At 64.8% G+C, this 24659-nt stretch overlaps 2 protein-coding genes across 4 annotated transcripts; one reads left to right on the top strand and one right to left on the bottom strand.

Annotated features, from left to right (window-relative positions):
- Positions 1-16329: 16329 nt before the first annotated feature.
- C8G (complement C8 gamma chain) lies at positions 16330-19308 on the bottom strand. 2 transcript variants are annotated; one of them, XM_079926053.1, is made up of 7 exons: positions 18456-18539; positions 18112-18274; positions 17895-18031; positions 17657-17727; positions 17478-17585; positions 17122-17223; positions 16330-17035 (listed from the first exon to the last, which is right to left on the bottom strand). In XM_079926053.1, the coding sequence occupies exons 2-7, from the start codon at positions 18247-18249 to the stop codon at positions 16794-16796; spliced, it is 798 nt and encodes a 265-aa protein (XP_079782179.1). In that variant the 5' UTR covers positions 18250-18274; positions 18456-18539; the 3' UTR covers positions 16330-16793. The 2 variants fall into 2 exon arrangements, with proteins under 2 accessions (XP_079782179.1, XP_079782178.1); XM_079926052.1 differs by lacking the exons at positions 16330-17035; positions 18456-18539 and adding an exon at positions 19195-19308 and having other exon boundaries at positions 17091-17585.
- Positions 18936-23240, top strand: FBXW5 (F-box and WD repeat domain containing 5). 2 transcript variants are annotated; one of them, XM_079926050.1, is made up of 9 exons: positions 18936-19055; positions 19890-20105; positions 20290-20447; positions 20802-20976; positions 21167-21315; positions 21390-21795; positions 21994-22141; positions 22209-22421; positions 22493-23240. In XM_079926050.1, the coding sequence occupies exons 2-9, from the start codon at positions 19913-19915 to the stop codon at positions 22734-22736; spliced, it is 1686 nt and encodes a 561-aa protein (XP_079782176.1). In that variant the 5' UTR covers positions 18936-19055; positions 19890-19912; the 3' UTR covers positions 22737-23240. The 2 variants fall into 2 exon arrangements, with proteins under 2 accessions (XP_079782176.1, XP_079782177.1); XM_079926051.1 differs by lacking the exon at positions 18936-19055 and adding an exon at positions 19242-19384.
- The last annotated feature ends 1419 nt before the right edge of the window (positions 23241-24659 follow it).

Genomic DNA, 24659 nt, shown 5'->3' with positions numbered 1-24659 from the left:
CTCAGCCCCGAGGTCCTCTGGGCCTCAGGCGCTTGGCGGGGCCGTGGACCAGGGTCGCCGGCTGGAAGGATTAGGGAAGAGGTGGCGTGGGCACCGGGCAGGATGCCAAGCGACGGGGCTGCAGGCGGCCGTCCTACTGACGCCGGTCCGACGCGGCGTGGTGAAGGGCGCGGCTGGCTGCCCTGCGTGGCGTGGTGGAGGGCGGGGCTGGCTGCCCTGCGTGGCGTGGTGGGGGGCGGGGCTGGCTGCCCTGCGTGGCGTGGTGGGGGGCGGGGCTGGCTGCCCTGCGTGGCGTGGTGGGGGGCGGGGCTGGCTGCCCTGCGTGGCGTGTGGAGGGCGGGGCTGGCTGCCCTGCGTGGCGTGGTGGGGGGCGGGGCTGGCTGCCCTGCGTGGCGTTGGGGGGCGGGGCTGGCTGCCCTGCGTGGCGTGGGGGGGCGGGGCTGGCTGCCCTGCGTGGCGTGTGGGGGGCGGGGCTGGCTGCCCTGCTGTCCGGCAGATGATGAAGTTGGGGTCTGCACGGCGGCCCCAGCACCTTCCCGCAGGCCCGGGCCTGAGCTCCCCGTGCCCTGCGGTGGGTCTGACCTCGCCCAGGGCTCTGAAGACCCAGATCCAGGCCTGTAACAAGCGTCCAGAGCCAGACTCGGAGAAGGACGGGGCTGGCGGGGGCCTAGGGAGGGGCTGCACCGGGCTCCCGGCAGGGCTGGGGCGGGGGCACTGACTGTCTCTACAGCCTCAGGGTGAGCACTGCTCGGAGGAGCCGGCGTGGCCAAGGTCGCTGTCAGCGGACCCAGGGCGGCCTCCCCAGCCCACGGCTCCTGCCAAGCTCGGCAGCGCAGGCCCAGCCGGGGCCCCGCTGCCGGGGAGGGGCTGCTGGCCTGGGCTCCCTGGGGCGGCGTTGGGGGCTCTGCCTACAGCCCCTGTGACTCATCCTTGGCCCGGCTGGCAGCCCTCACGGGAAGCGCCGGGGAAGGCCACCATGTCCCCTAGCACTACGAGCTGCACGCAGACGCGGCTTCCAGATCACAGCGCCCTGTGTGGGCGACCACAGCACCTCTCTGAGCCCGGGCGGAGCGGGACCCTCATCTCTATCCAGACGGGGGCTCGGGGGCTGGTCCTTCCTCCTTTCCTCCTGGGCTCAGAACCGAGTCCGTGTCAGTCCCCGTCCCCTACCTAGGTGTGGCCCGTGAGTCCCCTTCCCGGGGACACACCCACATGCACATCCCCACAGCATGCACACACACCTGCACACACACACCTAGGTGCCCACGGCCACTTGTTCTTCACTCAGGGCTACCCGCGTCTGCAGCCCTGGGGTTCATGCCCCTCCGTCTCTGCCCCGGCCCCTTCCCCGGAGCGCGGCCGGCCCCCTCCCTCCATGCCTCCCGCCCCTACTCCTCTTCCCCTCCACCACCAGGTGGGGGTCACCTGTCCCGCACCTGTTGAAGGATGACGTGGCTCCTCCCCCAGCCAGGCAGGGGAGGGGTGGGCGTGGGGTGCCCCTCCCCCTCCCCAGAAATAAACAGGTCAGGGGGTTGGGGCTCTGAGCATCTTGACCTGCAAAACGAGCACTGCAGGGTGAGAAGAAGGGCTGCACGCTCCCCACACACGTGCTGTGCCCACGCCCTGTCCTGGCCCCCCAGGGCTCAGCCACAGCCGTCTCCAGATGGCCGGCTCTGGGCGGGGGCAGCTCCCTGCCCCGGAGCCACCCTGCCCACTCGGCCCGAGAAGAGCCAGGCCAGGGCAGGGTAGGCATGGATGCTGCGGTGGCCTCCCAGGGGTCCCACCCCATGGCGCCATGGGACCCGGCGGCACAACGGGCACCAGCGTCCCCGAGCCCCAGGGGCCTTGTGGGAGGTGAGACCTGACACAGGCCCCAGAGACACGGGGGAAGGTCGGTGTGGGGACACCGAGATCAGGCCAGTTGGACAAGCCAGAGCGGGGTCTGCTTCTGGGACAGCCCCGGCCTTCTGCTGCCCTCCCCAGCCCAGACCCAGGGCTGCTGTGCCACTCAGCCCGGCCCTCCCCCCAGGGACAGAGCCAGGGGACCCCGCCCGCTGAGGTGCAGTTGCTCTGGGGGACGTGTGCTGTCTAGGGTCTCAGAGGCCCAGTAACTGACGGAGTGGAAAAAACCTGACTCCCGGCTAATCCACACAGACCTAAGAAATCCAATAACTTCCTTCAAAACAAAACAGCTCCCGCCAGGGCATTCCTCCCTGAGCCTCAGAGCATCCCGCCCCCCGGGGAGGTCCTTCCAAAGAGAAACAAGAGACAGCGTGTCTCGGGTTGGAGGCCAGTGTGCACGTACGTGTGCACGTGCATCTGTGTGCATGAACACGGTAGAGACGATGTTTCAGCGCCCGCTCCCGCCCCCGCAACAGCCTGGGGAACCGGAGCGTCCTCGCCGGGGGAGGGAGGTGGGCGGTCAGGCCCTCCCCGCAGTCCTGCGGGCGCCCAGGCCTCTTGGTCCCCGGTCTGGTTCCACGGTGGCTGGAGCCCCTCCGCTCGAGCCCACTCCCGTTTCTAGTCTGCCCGGAGGACACCAGAGGTGGTCCCCAGGATGGCTGCCCGGGAGGAGCCCTGGGTGCCCCTTGTCTTGCTGTCAGCCACGGGTGGTGGGTGACACTGGACACCCTGACGTCCAGGCCTGGGACAGTGCAGCCTGAGCTCTGGCCACCGGGCACCCTGGCCTCGTAAGCCTTCTCCAGCAAGGTCATCAGCGAGGAAAGGGGTGTGATGGCTCTGGGGTGCTCCAGGGCAGGGGTCAGGAGGGCCCTGCCTGCTGGGCTGGTGGTGGCCTGTTCTCCCTCCGGCTCCTGGGAACCCGTCAGCTGACAGGGGGGCGGGGCGGAGGGAGCCTGGCCTGTCAGCCCCCGCACTTCCCCTCGGTGCTGGGATCCAAGCCCGTCGGGTCTGGCTTCTTGGCCAGGTCAGAGGGCCTGCAGAGGTGGGCAGCTTGGTGGGGGCCCCTTCCCAGGCCGAGATTGACCCTGGAGGCCTCACCAGCCCCGGTCCCTGGGAACCTGCCCCGTGGACCCGCCCGAAGGTGCACAGAGCCCCGTCCACATGGCGCTTCCCCTTCTCTCTTCCCAGCAGAGGTGTCTGGGCTCCTTGGGAACTGGGAGGACGCATCTTCTGGTGCTCCCCAGGCCCCAGGGTGAACAGAGGGACTCCCCAGGTTACCCTGTCACACCTGGACTGGGTGGCCCCCCAGCCACGTGACACCATCCTCCTCAGGGGCCCTGTGTCCTCACTGTCTGCGTCGGGAGGTCCATTGGGTGACCCTTCGGGAACCAGGCAACCAGGCCCAGGTTACCCTCTGAGCGGGGGCTACCGGGAAAGGTGCTTCCCCAGGGGCCAGAGTGGGCGCTAGGCCTCAGGACCCAGAAGGGAGGGCAGACGGCAGGGTGGGAGGGGCTCCAGCTCAGCTCTGCACCCACAGATCCCGTTCCCCAGGGCTGACCACTCAGGACCCCGTCACCCTGGCCCACCTTCTCTCTACATTCCTCTTCCAGGAAACAGGCAGCGTCAGCTCTGGAAGCGCCCAGGGGGCTGGTCCTGGGCCCAGCAGGCCCAGATGGTGATGGGGGCTCTGGGGCCAGGATGAAGAGATGAGCCAGCCGCCCACAGAGCCTGAGGCCACGGCTTGGGGCCCACAGCGGGGGCCGCACGGCTCCAGCCAGCAGCTCCCCGGGTCCCATCGTGAGCCCATCAGGGGCCAACATTCCAGGACGAGCTCTGCCTGGCCTGCCCTCCCCCCGTCCAGCTCAGCCACCCACTATGGGACCTGAGCGGGGAGGTGGGCGCTGGGGGTTCGCACAATCCCGTCCCCACGCCCAGGCCCTCCCTTCCCCGACGCCTGGTCATGGTGTCCGTGTACGGGACGAGGGGGGTCGGGCACCTGCCTCCTTGCCCTTTCCTGATGCCCTTGGGTTTGATGGTCAGGCCACATCGGGCGGGTCCATAGCCACTGTCCACACCCACGGGATGCCTTACCTGGGTCCCAGCATTCTGCACGGGAGGGAAGCACGCAGGGTGGGTTCCTGCTGTGGACACCCCCATCCTCGTGCGGTCCCTGTCCCTGGAACTGTGGGCTGGCTTCTGAGGACTGACCACAGTGACAGCGGGGGCAGTGCCCGGAGGATGGCTTCTATCTCAAAGGACGCAGGGAATGTTTTCAACCTGGCAACATGCGTATGGTGCCAGGGGGGCAGGAACCAGAGGTGCAGGGGGAATTGGTCACTGACACATTCTGTGACCTACCTCCTGTCCGGGCAGGACACCTGCTGCTCCTTCCAGGGGACACAAAAACAGAATTAGAGAAGGTGACTGCCCCCAGCAAAGGAGAGGATTCTCCTATTGGCTACTGACCCCAGGCAGGAGGGGAAAGTGGGTTTCTGTACAGAATGAGGGCCAGGAGAGCCGCGTGGGAGCACGGAGCTCCCTGGGGGCCGCCTGGTACTTCCAGGTCTGCAGGACAGGCTGGTGGGACCATGGCCACCAAAGACTCAGCCGCCTGGGGGATTGAGGGGGGGTTGTCCATCAGGCGTGAAGCCAGGCGGGCTGCGGGCAGCGGAGAAAGGAGGGCCCGCGTGTCGGCCGCACCCCAGGCCAGGCCCCGAGTGAGGCCCAACATCCTGGCCCGCGTCTCTCTGCTCGTGCGCGTGTGTGATTCCTTCGTGGTTTTTCCTTCTTCCCATTACAGTTTTATATACATGTCGTTGGAGGTTAACTTTATAATCGTGGTTTTTTGGAAGCAGAACCTTCCGTGGGGCTGCGGCCGAGTGTGGGAAGTAGGTGCTTCCTCTGGGCGACAGCTGCAGGGGCGGTGCGGTGCCTCGGGTTAGGAGAAGGCGGGCATCTCCTCACCTGCATGGGGATCCCGGTCTCTTTAGGGGGAAATCATCCTCTCCCCCTGTTGCCGGGAAGATCGCGTGGGCCTGGAGGGGAGTTAGAAGGCCGCCGTGCAGGGGGGCCATTCATCAATTCAGTGCCTTTCGGCCCAAATCTGCCCTCCGTTACCCTTCGTTTATGAGAACTTCCCGCCGCGAGCAGCTCTCTGCCGCTGGCTTGATGTTCGTGTAGGGGTCCCCTCGCGGGCTTCCGCACCCCCTCCTCCTGCGGGACCCGCAGGGCTCGACCCGCAGCGGGCGTCACGCGCCCCAGTCCTGACGCGGGTGGGTCCTGTCTACCGTCCTCAGGGCCACCGCAGCCGACTGCTCTGCCCTCCTGACTTGCTGTTTTTTCTTGTGACAGTTTAGTAGGTGTTTTGTTTTGTTTTGGACTTTTCCCGTTCCATGGAAATATTCCACTCGGGCGTGTAAAGGTGTCCACGACAACTTCTTGTGACCGCTTAAGTCGCCTCAGGCTGTGTTGTGACGCTGTGTCTTCTATTTGCAACACTGGTTATTTGTACTTTCCGTCTGTCTGTCTCTCTGCTTCCTCCTTTCTTTCCTTCTCCCCTTATTTCCTCATTTCTTTCCCTTAAGCGGACTTGCCCAAGATCTGTCTACTTGATTAGCCTTTTCGGAAACCACCTGTGACTATGCACATCTGCTCTGTCGCTTTTTCCGTTTCAATCGTGGCCGCTGAGCCACCTTTGGGGTTCCCGCTGCTGCTCTTTCTACATTTCCTGAGCGAGAGGGTTAACCCTTCTTTGGTCTCCGCCGTGAACACACGCAGACGAGGCCAAGAGCCCCGCTCTCCAGCTGCAGGTATGTTTCACGAGCTTTGATGTAAAGTGTTTTTAATTCGTTCAGTTCAAAATATTTTCTGATATCCATGTGATTTCCTCTCCGGCTCATCAGCTGTTTAGAAGAGCATTTCTTTTTTTTTTTCCCTTTCCTTTCTTTTTTTAAATTGAAGCATGGTTAATTTACAGGATTGCTAGAAGCACATTTCTTAATGGCCAGGCCTGCAAAGAGTTTTTTAGAAGATTTGATGTATAACACGCTTGTTTGTCATCAGATAACATACTCCTCCATTTTAATCTTTCTCTTTCTCTTTAATCTTTTTGATTTGTGGTCTAGTAGTTCATCAATCTTTGTAAATACCCTTGTGGGCTACCTGTATGTGTAATAGTCAAAAACTGGAAACCCTCGAAATGGCCATCAGCGGGCAGACGGACAAACAGCCTGTGGTGCGTCTTTGCTTGGATACTACTCAGCAGCAAAAAGGGAGGAACCACCAATTCCAGCAGCAATACGGATGCATTGCAAGGTCATTTTTTCTGAGTGGAAGAAGCCAGTAAAAGTGTAGGTTCTGTATGTTTCCACTTACATGAAACTCTGGAAAATGCAAACTTATCATCTGTAGTGACAGCAGCCGTTGTGGGGAGAGGGGTCCAAAGAAACTTTCTGGGTGACAAACACGTTTATTTACCTTCATCGTGATGGTTTCATGGACATACACATGTTTAAAACCTTAACAAAGTGTCCACATTAAATGTGTTCAGTTTGCTGTATGTCAGTTTTGCCTCAATAGAGCTGTTGGAAAGGATTTCCTTGTGTGCTTGGTGAGAAACGTCCGTCCTAAGGCTGTTGAATGCAGTGCCCTCCCCATACCCACGTTATTCAAATCTTGCGGTCCTTGTCGATCAGCACCCCTGCTTGGACTGTTATCTACTGAGGGAGGTGTATAAAGTAATCCCACAGGGATTGTGGGTTTGTGTCTCTTGTGGGTCTGTTATTTTTGGTTTGGTTTTTACAAGGCCATGTTATTAGTCACATACAAATCTAAAATTCTTTTATGTTCTTGATTCTACTATCATCATCAAATAATCTTTGAATCACTAGTAATTATGTCTTCAAGTCTGTTTAGTCTGATACTACTATAACGTTCATTGGATTAGTATTACCCAGGGAATCTTTTTTTTTTTTTTCGGTACGCGGGCCTCCACTGTTGTGACCTCTCCCGTTGCGGAGCACAGGCTCCGGACGCGCAGGCTCAGCGGCCGTGGCTCACGGGCCCAGCCGCTCCACGGCACGTGGGATCCTCCCGGACCGGGGCACGAACCCGTGTCCCCTGCATCGGCAGGCGGACTCTCAACCACTGCGCCACCAGGGAAGCCCCCAGGGAATCTTTTTCTTTCCTTACCTCCTAACATTTCTTTACCCTTTTGTCTTAAATATTTCTCTCATAAAACAGCGTATGATGGATTTTTTTTAAAGTCCTGTCTGATCAGCTTGTTGTTTTAAGAGGTGCATTTAGTTAACTTTATTTAATGTAATAACTAATATATTGGGGTTTAGATGTACCATCTTATTTTGTGCTTTATATTTTCCCCACCTGCTTTTACCTTCCTGACACTTCCTTGGATTATTTTTCAATTCATCATTTTCTTTGTACTAATGTGTAATAAACATGTGTGTATATACGTACATGTGTACATGTGTGTGTATATGATTGTGTGCATATATGCATATGTGTACGCATGCATGTATACATGTATATATATTATGTGTGTGTGTGTATATATGTGTGTCGGCAGAGTAGACGCGGGGACTTCCCTGGTGGCGCAGTGGTTGAGAATCTGCCTGCCAACACAGGGGACATGGGTTCGAGTCCTGGTCTGGGAAGATCCCACACGCCGCAGAGCAACTAAGCCAGCGAGCCACAACTACTGAAGCCCGCGTGCCTAGAGCCCGTGCTCCGCAACAAGAGAAGCCACCGTGACGAGAAGCCTGCGCACCGCAACGAAGAGTAGCCCCCGCTCGCCGCCACTAGAGAAAACCCACGCACAGCAACGAAGACCCAACGCAGTTAAAATAAGATAAAAAATTTAAAAACCACAGAAACACCAGACACGGGATTTCCTGTGACGCAGCAGCCCCATTTGAGCATACAGCTCTGAGCCGTTTTTACCGGCAACACGCCGACAGCAAATGTGAGGGTTCCCACGCCAGCCAGCTCTCTGGTTCTCCGGCACCCACTGGGGGCCTACAACTCAATTTTGACGCTAGCTACCTGGAGTCAGTGCAGACCCCACAGGTTAGGGGCTCGACCCCACAGGACTGTCCTCACACCAGACGCCACTACTTCTCCACCGACTATGAATCGGGCTCCCGTGGTCCCTCCTCAGGCTATTTGCTAGAGCAGCTCACAGAGCTCAGGAAAACAGTTTACTTGCTATTTCCGGTTTATTATTAAGGACACACGATGCACTGAGCAGGGCTGGGGAGCACATCCTTCACACCCTCTGTGGCCCGCCTTCCCCCGGGCTGCACGTGCTCACCAAGCTGGAGCCTCTCCGACCGCACAGCTGGGGGGTTCGGTGAAGGCTGCATCGCGCAGGCATGGTTGATGAAATCGTTGCCCGTAGGTGATGGACTCCCTGGAGGTCGAGCGTGGGGCTGAAAGAGCCCCTGGTCTTGCTGGACACCAGTCCCCACCCTAGAGCTTCGTAGGGGTTCCTAACCACGCCCCCCCGAACCACTGCTCCGCCTTCCGTCTCCGTGGGGTTCCTGTTCTGGACCTTGCACACACACGGAACCACACAACTTGTGGGCTTTTGTGTCCGGCTTCTTTCACTCGGTGTCCTCGGGGTTCGTCCATCGTGCAGTGCGTGTCACAATCCTCTTCCTCTCCGTGGCTAAAAGAGACCCACGCTGCGGTGCAGGCTCACAGCGCCCGGAGCTCTCCTGCCGAAACCGGAAACCGGCCCCGCACGCGGAGGGCGACGAGAGACAGCAGAAGAGGAGGGCCCTACAGGTCGGCGGGCGCCATGAGTGAGGGAACAGGGAACGTCCTCACGAAGCTTGTCCTGGGCCGCAAAACGAGTAGCTCTCCGCACCCAACGAATCCGAACAGTTCGTTCAGGGGCCTTAGGGGCTTGGCGGGCGCGTGTGCAGCCCAGGTGGCCCAGCCGCACAGGGCTCTCTCCAGGCTGCGTCCTGGAAACAGCTCCGCGGCCGGCACTGGCGGAGGCGTGAGGAGCCTTGCTCGCCCTGGTCAGCGGCGGTCACGTCCTCTGTTGACGGATGGCTGGGATCTTGTGTTCATCCGTCGTGGACACTCGGCTGTCCCCAGTGTACGGCTGCTGCGGACCTCGGTCCCTCACAGCAGGTGCGCCAGTTACCAGGAGCAAAGGCTGTGTGGGCACGTGTGTGGTGTGCGCCTGTGCGTGTGCACGTGGTGTCTCTGTGTGTGGTGTGCGTGTGGCACGGGTGCGGGAGATCCAGGCAAGGCCACGTTTCAGCATCACCCCCACTCCTCTCCGCAGCAGCCTGGAAAACTGTGGCTTCCTCACCAGGGAAGGGGGTTCTGACCCTCCTGTGGTCCCGCCCTCTCCCACACCCAGGCTGGTCCCGCGGTGGCCGGAGCCCGTGTCCCCTCTCCCTCTGAGCTCCCACAGTTCTGCAGCCGTCCTCCGGCTGCCCTGGCTTGGCCCCACCACGCGCAGCTAAACCCCAGCAAACTCCTGAGGCCTCAAGGGCCCTCCCTCCCAGGGGCGGGGCTTCTCTCCTTGAAATGGCCCCCAGGTGGCGGTCACTGCATCCACCCAGATGCAGCTCTGTGTTCCCGCCCATGCAACCGCCCTCAGGGACCTCAGAGACCTAGAAGGAACCAGAACTGCGCTAGCTCGCAGGTTCCTGGACTCAGTATCCCCAGCAATGTCGTGGGCACAGCTCGGGCTGGGCCCACACGTCTGCCTGGCCCAGGCCAGCTGGGTTAGAATCCCACAGCGGGGGGTGGGACGCGGTCTGTGGCCCTTGCCCACGTCTGCCCCTGCCTGGCACACAGCTGCCACACTTCCCGGTCTGCAGGGAGAGCTTGGCTGAGAGAGATGGGGGCTGAGCCCATCTGGGGGGTTGGGTCTTCTGATGTCTCCATGCTTCTAAGGATCCAGGTGCCGGCGAGTCCAGGGCTTGGCTGGACCGCCCGTGTCCTTGGCCTCAGGGCCCCCCATTTTGACTCTACAGGGTCTCTGCTTGTCGAAGGGCAGAAGGTGGGGTTCCAGGCAACACTGACCCATCCTGGGGACAGGCTGGTAACCGGGCTGCCCAGAGCGTGGGGAGGGATGTCCAGCCAGGCTCAGAGAGAGGATGCGGGTGGGATGAGCGAGGGGGTGTCCCAGGCAGCCGGCCAGCAGGACAGCTGTGGCAACACTCAGGCCGGCAGGGGTGGGCGGTGTGCTGTTCACGGTGACTGTTCAGGCTGTACTGACGCTGAACAGCTACTCCTTGACTTGGCCGAAGTCAAGCCACCGGGAAAGGCAGGGTCCCTGCGCTCAGAGGACAGGGCCGGGTAGGAGGGTGCAGAGGCGGGAACGTCCTGCAGGGCCCCTGCACTGCTGTCACTGAGGGCCGGGCCCTCTCCCCCTGCCCGCAGGCGTGGGCAGCTCAGGGCAGAGTTTGCCCTTCAGACTCTTAAACGTGGCACCTCTGTCCTCCCACCATGACAAATACAGCAGCCGCAGGCCCGGCCGCACACTTGCAGCACCCTTCTCTGTCCAGCCCCGGCTGTGCCCCGCAGGACCTGAGCGCCTGTCCCCCGCCCCCCAGCCGTCCTTGGGGGTGCAGGCCCCGGGTCCTCACGCACCAGATCACGGCATATGCCACTTCCAAGAGGTTGTTTTCATTTAGCGAGAACGTTGCTGTGGAAGGGCTAAGCAGGGACCTGTCTTCTGGCTTGTGGGCGCTGCCCGCTAGGCCGGGGACAAACCACTCGCCCTGAAGCCTTGAGGGGCTGGGGGTCGGCAGAGTCCAGGATGGCCCAGGACCCCCCGTGGCACTAGGCAACGGCCCCCAGGCTGGGCCTGCCCCGGTCACACAGGCAGGAGCCCGAGGCCGCCCTGGGCCTGGCGGGGACGGTGATCCTGGCCCATGGCTGGCCTCTCTGGGCCTCGGTTTCCTCATCTGCGCAGAGGGACTGAGATGTCTCCACCTCTCAGGGACGGGTGGGGATTACGGAGGGAATCCAGGGTCCTCTTCTGCTGGCTTCAGGGGTGCATGGGGGTGCCGAGAGCAGGGCTGGCCGGGCTGGATTCCCCGCACCGCACTTGGCCGGCCCCCTCCCCCTCCCTCCCAGCCCCTGACCTGGCTTTCCTGGAAGCTCTGAGAAACTGAGCTGGGGACTGTCCGTGGGGGTGAGGTCTGGCCCTTCAGGGCCCTCGGCAGGGAGAGTAGCACCCACGGGGCACACCACGGCCCCATCCCGGCAGGGACAGAGGGGAGAGAAGTGGCCGTCAGTGCTGCCGACGCAGGGACTCCCCTTTTATGGGCCTGCCTGGCAGGCGCTGCTCCCTGGGGGTGTATCTCCTGCACTTTCCTCCTCAGGACCCTGGCGGGAGGAGAGGTGGGTGCAGAGGGCTTGGGGGTGGGCTGGGCAGGGGCGGGGCCCACCTCAGCGGGGGGGCATCTGGGTCCCAGCCTGGGGAGGTGGGGTGCCGCTGGGTCCAGCAGCTCCCGGGGAGGGCCCCGAGCTTCCCATTCAGATTCCTGAGAGCCAGGCTCTGCACCGCTTTGGCCCCCATCCCGGGCGCCCCACGCTGGGCTCAGAGGCCTGCAGTGTCCCCCCTGCAGCCTCACCCCAGCTGCACTCCACCGCCGGTGGAGGACAGAATGCTCCGTCCCAGGACGGGAGCATGACGTTTCCTTGCCCGATGGGGCAGGGCTGGGGCAGTCTCGCTGCAGGAACACGGCGCAGGGCCTGGGCCTGCCAGCCTCCACGCTGCTGCACAGTCCCTGAGGCCAAGGTGGGGGGCCCTGCAGTCACAACCCAGAGGGAGGGCAGGGGGCAGGGCAGGCCAGCCTGGCGGGATGGGGCACCCACACGCTGGTCCTGGGGACTGGGGGATAGTGGGGGAGGGCGTGGGCAGTCCCCAAAGAGCCCCTCCTCCCCACTGGCAGCGGAGTGCGTGGGTCCCGGGCTCCATCGGATAGCGGGAAGGACCTGTACTTGACCCGTGGGCCTGTCCTGAGTCACCGCCTCCTGCCCTTGGCCTGGGGCAGCCTGTCCTCAACAGGAGCCCCAGCCAGGCCACTGGGAGAGCCCAAGGCCCAGGGCTTCAGGCCCTGGCTCTGTCCCAGGCCCCCTCTCCTCTGGGAAGGGCCTGGCCCTCGCTGGGGCCCTTCTTCCCCCGGGAGTGTCTCCCGTTGCCAGCTGGACAGCCGCCAAGGCCTCTTCAGGTCAGCTGCAGGCCCCGGGCGGGGAAGGGGCGGGGGTCTGGGCAGCTGAGCCCCCATGCCTTGACCTCCCCGGGCCTGGCCAGTTAGCACAACTCACCTGCTTCCAGACTCTGGCCACAGCGAGAGGAGTTGCAGACAACAAGCTGGTTTTCCTGGAACTTCCCAAAGGACCCGTCATGCTCCAACAGAAGCTGGGGCGGCAGCTCCCCCAAGACCTGGCCTCCACCTCCCACCCTGCAGGCCCCAACGACCCCGCTGACCCCACCCTGATCCTAACCCCCCCGAGATCATGCCTAAAACCTGCCCCTCTGCACTCCTCCCGGGCTGGGGGCACTCTGCCCACCTCAGGTGGTGCCCTCCCACTGGGTGCTCTGGGGAGATCTTGAGGGGCAGCAGTTGGCCCCTCCACACGTACGCCCACCCCTGCGACCACCTGGCCTTCCCTGGTCAGCACAGGCACCTGCAGCAGCGGAGGCCAGGCGGGGTCCCCACCCCACCCCAGGCCTGAGTGGTGCCCTAGGCCCAGGGATCCCACCTCCAGGCCCTGTTCATCTCCCTGGTGTGGGGCCAGCAGAGCAGGGCAGTGCTGGGTGAGCGCAGGCAGCGTGGGATGACCCCCCGAAGGCCCCCCACGTGCTGGGGGAGCTGGAGGTCCCCTCTGCAGTGAGGGAAGTCTGGCCCCGTCCCCACATTCAGGGGCCTGGCCCGCCTGTCCACTGGAGCTCCTGTGTGGACAGGTGCCCAGCAAGAAGGGCCAAGCAGGGGCTTCCCTGGTGGCGCAGTGGCTGAGGGTCCGCCTGCCGATGCAGGGGACACAGGTTCGTGCCCCGGTCCGGGAAGATCCCACATGCTGTGGAGCGGCTGGGCCCGTGAGCCATGGCCGCTGAGCCTGCGCATCCGGAGCCTGTGCTCCACAACAGGAGAGGCCACAACAGTGAGAGGCTCGCGTACCGAAAAAAAAAAAAAAAGAAGGGCCAGGCACAGGGAGTTCCCTGGTGGCCTAGTGGTTAGGATTTCAGGACTTTCACTGCCATGGCCCAGGTTCAATCCCTGGACTGGGAACTTCCGCAAGCCACGTGGCAAGAAAAAAAAAAGAGAGAGAGAGAGAGAAGGGCTAAGCACAGAGCACCTGGTGGTCCCATGACAGGGCCAGCGATGCACCTGCTGTGGGACCACGGCGCCAGGGGCCTCGGACACGGCAGCCTCACGTCCGGGCGAGGCCAGTGTGCTCCAGGTCAGTGCTCCTTGGGCGTGAGCGGCCCTTCCACGTTCCCCGACTAAGACTGCCAGTTAGAGGGTAGTTTCCATAGAGTTTTCAAGGTTTTTCTTTCTTCTAAGATATTAAAAACCACCTCTCATAATTAAAAGGCCCAAACAAATTATAATTAATAAATACCTTTACATAAAAACGATTCATCTGGGGCTTCTCTGGTGGCGCAGTGGTTAAGAATCCGCCTGACAATGCAGGCGACACGGGTTTGAGCCCTGGTCCGGGAAGATCCCACATGCCACAGAGCAACTGAGCCCGTGTGCCACAACTACTGAGCCTGCGCTCTAGAGCCTGTGAGCCACAACTACTGAGCCCGCGAGCCACAACTACTGAAGCCCGCGTGCCTAGAGCCCATGCTCTGCAACAAGAGAAGCCACCGCAATGAGAAGCCCACACGTAACAAGGAAGAGTAGTCCCCACTGGCCACAACTAGAGAAAGCCCGCGCGCAGCAACAAAGACCCAACGCAGCCAAAAATAAAAACAAATAAATAAATACATTTAAAACAAAAACGATTCATCTAGAGCTACAATTGTTTCACCCAGTTTTTGAAAATTTAATTAGAGCTTGTTAAACATTTTAGCAAAAGCAAAATGCATTGCGACGGTAGCCCTCCGTTCCCCACCGCCCCCTCCCATGGAAGGAGCCAGCCGCGGGTGGGGCTGGCCTGCTCTGTGGCCTCGGCCCTTTGATCCCTTGAGAGGTCCTGGCGTGGTCCCTGGGATGCTCAGCTCTGCTGGAAGGACCCTTTCTTCCCCAGAAGCTCTGAGAGGGGCCTCTAAGGAGCCTGGCCTGCCCACACCCCAGAGCAGAGGCCCTCCTTTCTGTCTGGGGGACGCGGGGCCAGGCATACAGTGGTCTCTCTGGGGCCCGGCCAGCTCTGCGCTGCAGCCCATGTGACACAGGTGCCCGTGTGGCCTCCAGCTCTGCTCTGCGGGGTCTTTGTCTTCCCTTCTTCCCACCAGCCCTGTCTGCCCTTCTGGGAGGCCGGCGCCGAGGGACACCAGGTGGGCACGGCCCAGACTGGGGTGTCGGGCACAGTCCCTGCCCGCTGTGGACACACCAAGCCCTCCAGGGCTGCGGGCTCCTGCCAGCAACCGCCACCCCAGGCCTCCTGGTCCGGGCTGGGCCAGCGGGTGCGGAGGGCTGGTGGGCATGCAGAGGTGGGGCCAGGGGCCTCTGACCCTGCTCTCCAGGGACCAGGCGGCGGTCCCTCCTGTTCTGTGGCCTACAGCTCACCCACGGAGGCCTGGTCCTCCCCGCAGCCCAGGGAAAGAGGCTGCTGGGGGGCATGAAGTGGGGCTGGGGTGGGGGTCCAGCTCCCAGGTGCCCCCTCAGCCTCGCCATCGTCAGGGAATGGTGAGCACTGGACCTCAAGCTCCCAGGGTCAGGAACCTGCCACCTGTGTGCCCAGAGGCTGGCATGCAGTGGGCGTTTCAGGAATGCTCATCAGACAGACCCTAAGGCTCCCCAAACAGGGCGACTTGGGCCCTTCTCGCAGGCCCAGCTTTGGCCAAGCCAATGACCCGCTCCCTGACCCTCCAGCCCCGGTCCGGCCCAAGCCGGGGGCTGCCGTTTGCCCGGAAGCTCTCCCCAGGTTCTCTTGAGGGAGGCTGCCCCTTCTCCTGATTAGGGGGGGCACAGTGGGAGGGGGACAGGCAAGCACACAGTGGTCTGGCCGGGCAGTGTGTGTACCAGGCACAGGCGTCCACAACGTCCCGGAGACAGCGCTGACTGGCCGTGGCTGTCGCCCAGCAGGGGCGGGGGCGGGGGCGGGGTGAGGGAGGGAGCGGGGCGGGAGTCCTGGGACCCAACAGGGCACTGGGTGGGTGGGCGTGCGTGGGGGGCAGCACCCTCCCACGTCCCCAGCGCTGTGGGAATTGGCTGATGTTGTCAGCTGTTTAACAGGACGGGTCTGGACAGGCGAGCTCTCATGGGCAGGGGCCGGAGCTGAGCCCACGTGGACCCTGGCACCGCAGGCGAGAGCACTTCCCTCCCTACGGCCCCCGGCAGCTGTCCCTGCCGGTGGGAGCCCCGGGCAGACCCTGGCTGGAGGGACGGAAGGACAGCTGGATCCCAGAGTAATTTGCTCTGTACTCGCGCCCTTTGGTCTCTGTTTCTCGGGCATCGGATGGTTGCAACCGCGGATTTTCTCTTTGGCGTTTCTTCCACTGTCGGGGACCCTGGGCGAGGGATGGGCGGGTTGGCCAGGACATTGGTGTGTGGAAGGGACGCGCAGTCTACGGGGGGGTTGGGGGGGTGTGTGGACCTGTGCCAGCACTCGACCCCCTCCCAACGGTCCACAGTCACTCGGAGGGGCCCCTTCAGGCAGCGGTTGGGGGGGCGAAGACATCGTTTCCAGTCCCCGCCTGCCTCTCCCTGGGCCTCGGAGCTCCCACGTCCCAGAAAGGTCTTCTCTACAGGCCAGAGGTCATCTTGTGGGCCCTCATGGCTGGTGACCTCGGGCTGACACTGGGTGTGGGCTCCTGGGGGCAACCCAGTCTGTCCAGGGGTCCCTCCCTCTGCACCTAGAGCCCCCGTGCTCACCCCAGTACTGGCAGGCCTGCTTCCCCCAGGTTGGGGTACAGATCCCCCCACCTCTCTTTGTGCTTCCTGGCCGCTCACCCACATGATCTCCCCTCAGGGGCACCTGATGCCCGATGCCAGGAGTGGACTCAGCGCCGGGGGGGTCGGTCCCAATCGCGGGCCAGTCTTGTGCCCTGTCTGGCCCTGCCAGCCCCCGTGGTGGCTGTGAGGGGCAGCTCAGCCTCACATCCTCCTAAGACAGATGCCAGCTCACCCCAGGCCCAGGCACGACCCAGGAAATGGAACGGAGCCTCCCTGCCCGCCCCCTTGAAACTGCCTACCCTCCCCAAGGGCCTTTCCTGCCTTGGCCACAGGGCCCCCTGGGACTCTGGGCCCCTGCCTCCCAGGAGGGCGCTCAGTGGTCAGCAGGTGATAAAAAGGACCTGAGGGGCGGGTTCCGCATCCCTCTAGAAAAGGCCGACATGTCTGGACAAGGCGAGTTCAGGTCCTGGGCCCACCCGGGGCAGCCCAGCAAGGCCAGCAGGGCAGGCGTGCACAGAGTCAGGGAGCAGGAAAGACAAGGACAACCACAGCACGATGGCCAGAGGAGGGGACACTGGGGACAGGGAGTCTGGGCACTCTAGGCCTTGAGGAGGAGCCACTCCCCACCCCCACCTCCCTGGGGAGGGCTCTTCACCAGGAGACAAGCCGATGCCCTCCTGGCCCACCTGGGAAGCGGCCCCACGTGTCCGTGAGATGACAGGTGGGCAGAGACCCCGGCCGGGTCCAGCGTGGAAAGGAAGAATCCAGGAGCTGAGACTGACAGCGTTTAATGAAGGCAGCGCCCCGAGCTCCTGGCGGCGAGGCGCAGCTTCAGGGGCGGACGGGAGAGAGCCCCCCACTCAGCAAGGGGGCGGCGAGAGCCGCACCTCCAGGGCCCTGGCTGCTTGCTTGGTGCAGGGCTGCCGCCGCCGGCCTCACCTCCTCACTTCTGCAGCACAGACGAGACCCATCCAGGAGGGAGCCGCGCGCTGCCAGCCCCCTGCCACACCGCCCCACCGGCGCTGCCCACTCACCATCCAGGATGTGAAACTGGTCCGCGGCCTCGCAGAAACCTGGGGGCCGGGGCTGGGGTCAGGGGTGGCGGGGCCGGGGCGCGGGGGAGGGCGAGGTGGACCGCGGGAGACGCAGGGACACTCACCATACTTGGGGAAGAACAGGATGTGGTCCTCGGTCAGGTTGGCACCCTGGACCCGCTGCTCAAACACACTCAGGAATGATTCGCTCACAGGGAACGAGCGGGCTGTGTGCGGGACACACGGGGCTCCTGGGCGCCCGCTGGGTGGGTGCGGGCTGGGCGGGCAGGGCGCTCTGGGAGCTGGGCTGTGTGCCGGGGGCTGTGATCTGACCCCTGCCCCCCACCCCCGGTCTCCTCTCTGTCCCCACATCTGGGCCTAACGGCAAGGGCAGGGGGAAGGGAGGGGAGCGTCCATGTGCCCATCCGGGCCCACCCAGACGGCCCTGCGGGTGTGCAGACCCGGTCCCGCGGGGACGTACCGTACAGCTTCACCGACAGCTGCCGCGCCCGCTCCAGGTACAGGATGGCGAAGCCCTGGTAGTCCGTCTCCCCAACGACCACGTCCACCGGCCCTCGGGCGCCTCGGGCTGGGCAGAGCCAGGTCAGGGTCAGCCTCACCCCCAGCCCTGAACCCTTGTCCCCATGGCCCGCACCTCACCTTGGAGCAGAAAGCGACCTGGGAGCCCCGTGTCACCGTAGAGCTGCCGCACCTGCCAGCAGATCCCATCCCTGGGGGGTGGGGGTGGGAGGAGGCACAGCAGGCTTGGGGACCCCAAACTGGGTGGGGCCTGCCGGGACCCTGGTCGCAGGGCCGCAGGCCGCAGCAGGGGTAGAGTTGGGGGCCGGGGTGGGAGTCGGGAGGCTGGGTGGGGGCGGGGCTCCGTGCCGGGACTCACAGCTTCCGCAAGGTGCTGACAGCCATGGCGGCACCCTGAGGAGTCACGTGCAGTGTGCTGGCCTCAGCCCGGTGGCCCTGCTCCTGCAGGGAGCGGCACGCAGAGGCCACGGCCACAAGGAACCAGGTCCCTGAAAACTGGAACAGGCCCCGTGAGGGCACGCGGGGACGGGGGCTGCAAAGCTGGGCGCGCGCCGCTCCGGCTCCCCCAAGCCTACCCGCTGCGCGTCGAAGTTGGCCTTGGGCTGGATGGCGCTGATGGGGGACGGGGGCCGAGGGGGTCTCTGAACCCTCTGACCCAGGGAGCCGACGGCCAGGAGCAGAGTCAGGAGGGATGCCGTCCTGGGGGGCAGCATGGCGACAGCAGCGACGGTGACAGGCCTGGGGGAGGCGCAGGGCAGGATGGTCAAGTCCCGGGTCGGAGTCCACTGCCTGCTGCCCAGCCGTCCGGCCCGGGAAGTCTGTGTGCATCCCCCACCCCCCCGACCCTGGGCCAAGCAAACGGACCGCCCCCCACCCCGGCCCTGCCCCTGCCCCGGCCTCCTCACGAACTCAGCCTCACCCTGCACATCTGACCTCGGCCCTGCACTTCCCGGCAGGGCCCTGTCGCCATGTCCTGTGTACAAAGTCCGAGTTGACCTCTGGCTTCTTGCCCACAAGCCCCCACGTGACTTCCAGTGTGGCTAGTGCTCATCCCTTTGCACATTCATCTCCCTTAAACCGCCAACAGCTCCTTGAAGTACGGACTAGTCTCATCCCCACAGCGAAGAACACTTGTGCCCGACACTGGGAAGCGCCGGAGCCTAGTCTCGAACCGGAGATCTCGAGCCTCGCCCGCAGCCCCGCCCACGACCCACGGCGCTCGGCCGCCGCCCCTCCCGGCCGCCAGGGGCGCTGTTTCTGGAGAGACCGAGCAAACACAGGCGCACAAAGAAGCACCGCCCGGGCCGCGGGGCCTGAAGCGCAGGCGCAGTAACAGCCAACGCGGGCTGCTGGGCTCGGCCCTCGACGGCCATCGATGCGTCGGGGCTCGTGACGTTGGCCTGGCGGGCTCGGTCATAGAGACGCGACGGCCGGAGCGGCGACGGAGGGCGGAAGCGGGTCTGCGGGCAGAGGCCTGGCGCCGGGGCGGGGGCAGCGCAGCCGGGCGGAGGCGGCCGCGGTGAGTGGGGCCGGCCCGGGGAGCGTCGACACCAGCCATGTCCGAACCCCGGCCCGGACCCCAGCGCCCTGGCCCCGGGGAGCGTCGTCACCCCGCCCCGATCCCGGGCCCGGCCCCCCGGCCCCCGTCCCCAGCTCACCCGGCAGTGGCCGCACTGGCCCGTCGCCCACCTGGCAGGGCTCTCCTAGGCCAGAGGGCAGAGCCCAGGGCCGGCTGGCGTCCCTGGCGGCGTCTGGGGCAGGCGGGCTGGCCCTCGTCCCGCCGCCCCAGGTCTCTCCCGAGAAGGATCCCTGTCCCATGTTGACAGCTCCGAAGCCTGGGGCAGCAAGGTCAGAGAGGCAGGGTGCACAGGGGCCACCGACCCTTCGTTTCTCGGCCTCAGAGCGGTCACCAGCCCTGCCAGCCAGACGACTCCCTGGGATCCTGTGGGGGGCGGTCAGAGGGACCCGCCCAGGGCCCCACTCAGGACAGAAGGCCTGTCCCGAGGAGGGGGCTTTTGGGGTGAGGGTGGGTCTGGGGTCTCAGGGCCCGCCGCCAGCTCCGCCTCAGGCTGGCCCAGGCCCGGAAGCTGCCTGTTCCGGGGATGACTTGGCCTTTCCGGGGACCCTCAGGAGTGCGGGGTCCAAGCAGCGTGGCCGTCCGGGAGGCTTGATGAAGCTCTTGGATCCTCGGCCGCGGGGGTTCTCCGCACAGGCTTAGCCCCTGGAATTCCCAGCGGGGCAGTCGGCAGGCTGCCTCAGCTCAGCCGCAGGCCCCTGCGCCTCTCCTTGGGCCTGGGGGCTGGTGTCCTCCCTGGTCCAGCTGGCGGCTAAGGGGACCGTGCATGGGTTTCAGGGCCGCCTGGGCAGAATGTCACGATGGACGAGGGGGGCCTACCCCTGCTCCCCGACAGCCTCGTTTACCAGATCTTCCTGAACTTGGGCCCGGCCGACGTGCTGGCCGCGGGGCTGGTGTGCCACCAGTGGCAGGCCGTGTCCCGGGATGAGTTCCTGTGGAGGGAGCAGTTCTACCGCTACTACCAGGTGGCCCGCAACGTGCCCCGACACCCAGGTCAGCACCTGCACTCCGCCCTGAAGCCCACTGGTCCTCGTGCTGGTCGAGGACAGCCAGGCTGTGCCTCAAAACACAGGGCCCGGGAGGGAGGCCGAAGGGAGGGCAGGGCTGGCCCCTGGCTGTCAGGGGCCTGGCTCTGAGGCGTGGGGCCCCAGCGTGACACGCCCGTACACACACACAGCGGCCACATCCTGGTACGAGGAGTTTCGGCGGCTCTATGACACAGTGCCCTGCGTGGAGGTGCAGACTCTCGAGGAGCACACCGACCAGGTCCTGCACCTTAGCTTCTCCCACTCAGGCTACCAGTTTGCTTCCTGCTCCAAGGACTGCACCGTGAAGGTGAGGGCGGCTAACCCTGTAGGGAGAGAGGGCCAGGCCACGAGTGACAGCTGGCCCGTTTGCTGCATCCGCACGGGGAGGCCCGGGACCTGGACCACTGGCCTGGATCACCCGGGCTGGGAGGCTGGGGCTGGGCGGCCCTAGCTGCCTACAGAGAAAAGAGGGTCCTGCTCGCAGCTGCTCCAGAGCCGGCCCCAAGCTCCACGTAGTCACATCCCTCCGGCGGTCTGACAGCCAAAGACAAGGGGCCCGCACCGGATGGCGGTTTCCAAGCACTGGCTCAGCGAGCCGACCAGGAGAGGGGCCCCCTGCAGGGCGGGATCACGAGGTGCGCCTGCTCGGCTCCCCATGCAGATCTGGAACAATGACCTGACCATCTCGCTGCTGCACAGCGCAGACATGCGGCCCTACAACTGGAGCTACACCCAGTTCTCCCAGTTCAACCAGGACGATTCTCTGCTGTTGGCGTCCGGGGTGTTCCTGGGGCCCCACAACTCCTCCTCGGGCGAGATCGCCGTCATCAGCCTAGGTGAGAGTGGGCCGAGGGTGGGCGGCCCTCACACCGGGGCTGCCCCACCCAGGCCCCTGCTCCATCTGCATCTCTGCCCCGACAGCCCCGCCCCTAACGCCCAGCTCCGCCCCCCGCCTGGACAGCCCCCAGCCCCGCCTCCCCCCCCCCCCCCCCGCCCCGCCTCGCCCCATCCTGCTGCTCCCCGCAGACACCTTCGCCTTGCTGTCCCGCGTGCGCAACAAGCCCTACGACGTGTTCGGTTGCTGGCTCACGGACACCAGCCTGATCTCGGGAAACCTGCACCGCATCGGGGACATCACGTCGTGCTCTGTGCTCTGGCTTAACAACGCCTTCCAGGTGCGCGCGGGGGGGCCCTGCGGCCGGCGGCGGCCCCCAGCAGCCCGTGCCCACCCCTGTGCTCCTGCCCCCAGGACGTGGAGTCGGAGAACGTGAACGTGGTGAAGCGGCTTTTCAAGATCCAGAACCTGAACGCTAGCACCATCCGCACCGTCATGGTGGCCGACTGCAGCCGCTTCGACAGCCCGGAGCTCCTGCTGGACGCCGGCGCCCCTGGCGCAGGCCCCGGCTGTGTCTTTGACCTGAGCAGCGACAGCGAGGACCAGGCAGTCGACCCGGGCCCGGCCCGCGCCAAGGGCTTGCGGCGCGTCCTGGAGGGCCGGGCCCAGCCCCAGCCGTCAGAGTGCGCGCTGGAGACCAAGGCGGCCGAGCTGCTGGCCCAGGGCCACACCAAGCCCCCCGAGCGCAGCACGGCCGCCGCCGGCAACAAACTCCTCATCTTCACCACAGGCTGCTTCACCTACTCGCCGCACCAGATCGGTGAGGGGCCCGGGCGAGGCTTCCCGGGGTGGGGCGGGGCCCGTCTGTGCGCAGAGTCCCTTCCTCCCTTTGCCCTGGGGGTGAGCGCTTGTGCAGCCCCCCGGGGCGCACCTTCGGATCCAGGGGCACAGGGCCGGTGGCGCCGCGGGCGTCTGGGCGCTCCCAGGCACTGAGGCGCTGCCCACTCGGCCTCCACAGGCATCAAGCAGATCTTGCCGCACCAGATGACCACGGCGGGGCCCGTGCTGGGCGAGGGCCGGGGCTCCGACGCCTTCTTCGACGCGCTCGACCACGTCATCGACGTGCACGGACACATCATCGGCATGGGCCTGTCCCCCGACAACAGGTGGGCGTCTGTTGGCAGCCTGGGTGGGGGCGTCCGCGGGCCCTTGCTGAGCAGCGCGCCCGTGCAGGTACCTGTACGTGAACAGCCGCGCCTGGCCCCGCGGCTCGGTGGTGGCCGACCCCATGCAGCCGCCGCCGATCGCGGAGGAGATCGACCTGCTGGTGTTCGACCTCAAGACCATGCGGGAGGTGAAGCGGGCCCTGCGCGCCCACCGCGCCTACACGCCCAACGACGAGTGCTTCTTCATCTTCCTGGACGTCAGCAGGGACTTCGTGGCCAGGTCCGGGGGCGGAGCCGGGTGGGGAGGGGCCCCAGTGGGCGGTCGGGGGCTCATCCCAGGCGCTCTCGCAGTGGGGCAGAGGATCGGCACGGCTACATCTGGGACCGCCACTACAACATCTGCCTGGCCAAGCTGCGGCACCAGGACGTGGTCAACTCGGTGGTCTTCAGCCCCCAGGAGCAGGAGCTCCTGCTGACGGCCAGCGACGACGCCACCATCAAAGCCTGGCGCTCGCCACGCACGGTGCGTGTCCACCAGGCCCCGCGCCCGCGCCCACGCCCCTTCTTCTCCTGGTTCGCCAGCCAGAGGCGCTGAGGGGCGCTGGGACCCACCGAGGAGGCCACGGAGGCCCATGGCCCTTTTTCGGGGGTTGAGCTGCTGCCCAGAGCGCGCGGGGGCAGAGAAGCTTGCTGCAGAAATGCCTTAGGAGGGGGGCCCCGCGAGGCCACGGCGGGGACGGCCTGGCCCCCACCACGCTCGCGCACGCACACCGCCTCCCGCAGCTGCGACGCCAGCCTTGGGCCGCCGGGCCGTCTCTGGCTGGCTTGGGCTGCACAGGACACTGGGCCCCGCTCTTCACCCACCCCTTCCCCTGGGCCTGGGCTCTGGGACAGTCTGCACAACACGTTCCCCTTGGCCAGCCCTGTGGGGCCCTGGCGGTGTTTGCTGGGCCCAGCCTTGCACAGGGAGCCCAGGCTCCCTCTTCTGGGAACTTCCCAGCGTCAGGGTCGAGATGCGGGTCAGGCTGCCATGGGCCAGGCTGCCATGGGCCCAGGGAACCTGCATGTCACTGGTTCAGGATCTGAATAAAAGGTTGGCAACAGCACAGCGCCCACCAGTCTGTGCGGGGAGGGCGTGGCATCTATACGGGCCCTCGTCGTGCCTGCTGGACGGGGCAGGTGCCCTAGGCCACACGCTAGGAGCTGCCCTGAACTGGGCAGCGGGACGCGAGTCTGCGTCCCCAGCCGCTGCCCCCGCTGCCTCTGTGGACAAATCCCCGAGCGCAGACTCTGGAGCACGTCCGGCACGTGTGTGCTCCCCGCCAGCAGGGGGCGCAGAGGGACACGACCTGGCAAGTGCCGGGCACCGGGGAACGGCAGGCGGGGCGGGGGGGGGGGCCGGTTTCAGGGCTTGGAGTTCTCAGGGGGTGCCCTGGCTGGGGCAGGGGCAGGGGCAGACCTCTGGGGCCTGGCACGTGACAATGTGGACACAGCGGAGGTGGCAGCAGAGGGGCGGGGGTGGCCCCAGCTGTACCCTCAGGCCTGGCCCAGGCCCATCCTGGGGGCTCACCTGGCCTGCTTGCTCAGCTCGGGACACCCCGGGGTGGAGGTGCAGCCCGGCTGCACGTGGAGCGATGGTGAACTGCCATCGGCTCCACACTCGGCACGCGCCAACGTGACGGTCGAGAAGACACGTGGATGGGCCTTGGGGGACAGCGTGTTTCTCCAGGCCAGAGGCAGCGGTGAGCAGAGGCTGTCCCGGTCGCCTGCGGGGTCGGAGCCAAGCTGGCCGCAGGCAGACGGGCTGGGCAGGGCCGGGTACAGACACGAGGTCGGGGAAGCTGACCCAGGAGGAGTTCGGACTGGAGGGCAAGGTGCCCAGAGGAGCCAGCCAGTGGCACAGCTGCGCCCCGAGGACAGAGCCCCAGCCCCACGGCTGCAGCGGGGAAGCCTGGGCCCCTGGGTCTGTCTCCGAACAACTGGACGGGTGAGAACAGGGAAGGGAGCTCAACAGCAGCGGAGCCTGAGCGCTCTGCCTGGGACCCGCCTGGAGCTGCAGCCCGGAGCCCAAGCTCGGCCTCAGACAGGAGCCAGGAATCCCCACGGGTAGCTGCGAGGTGACGCGGTTTCTGGAAAAGACTGGAGATATGTTTAATTTAAAGCCATCAAGGAAACCTACAAAATCTATAAAACAAAAGCAGCTGAATCGGAATCAAAAACATGCAGAAATCGAAAAATTAGAAGGGAGCCAACAGAGGAGAGGGTGATTGGAACTAAATGCTTAACACACGGAAAGAAGGCTGGACCAGGCCCACCTGGTGTGAGGACTGGGAAGCGGGTGACAAAAAGCAGAGAAACAGAAACGTGCCAGAGGAGCGGGGAGGCCCGGGAGGCGGGGGTGGGGTGGGGGGGAGAGCAGGTGGAGGCGGGGTTGGAAGAGGACACCCATCCCCAGAGCGCGTGCGAGCTGAGGTCTGATTGAGGGCAGCAAGCAGGCTCGAGCCCCCAAGCTCCATGG

The sequence above is a fragment of the Stenella coeruleoalba genome (genome assembly GCF_951394435.1).
Source record: "Stenella coeruleoalba genome assembly, chromosome: 7".
Classification (NCBI taxonomy): Eukaryota; Metazoa; Chordata; class Mammalia; order Artiodactyla; family Delphinidae; genus Stenella; species Stenella coeruleoalba.
The sequence above is the reverse complement of the archived record's forward strand: the minus strand, read 5'-3'. Positions and strand labels throughout refer to the sequence as shown.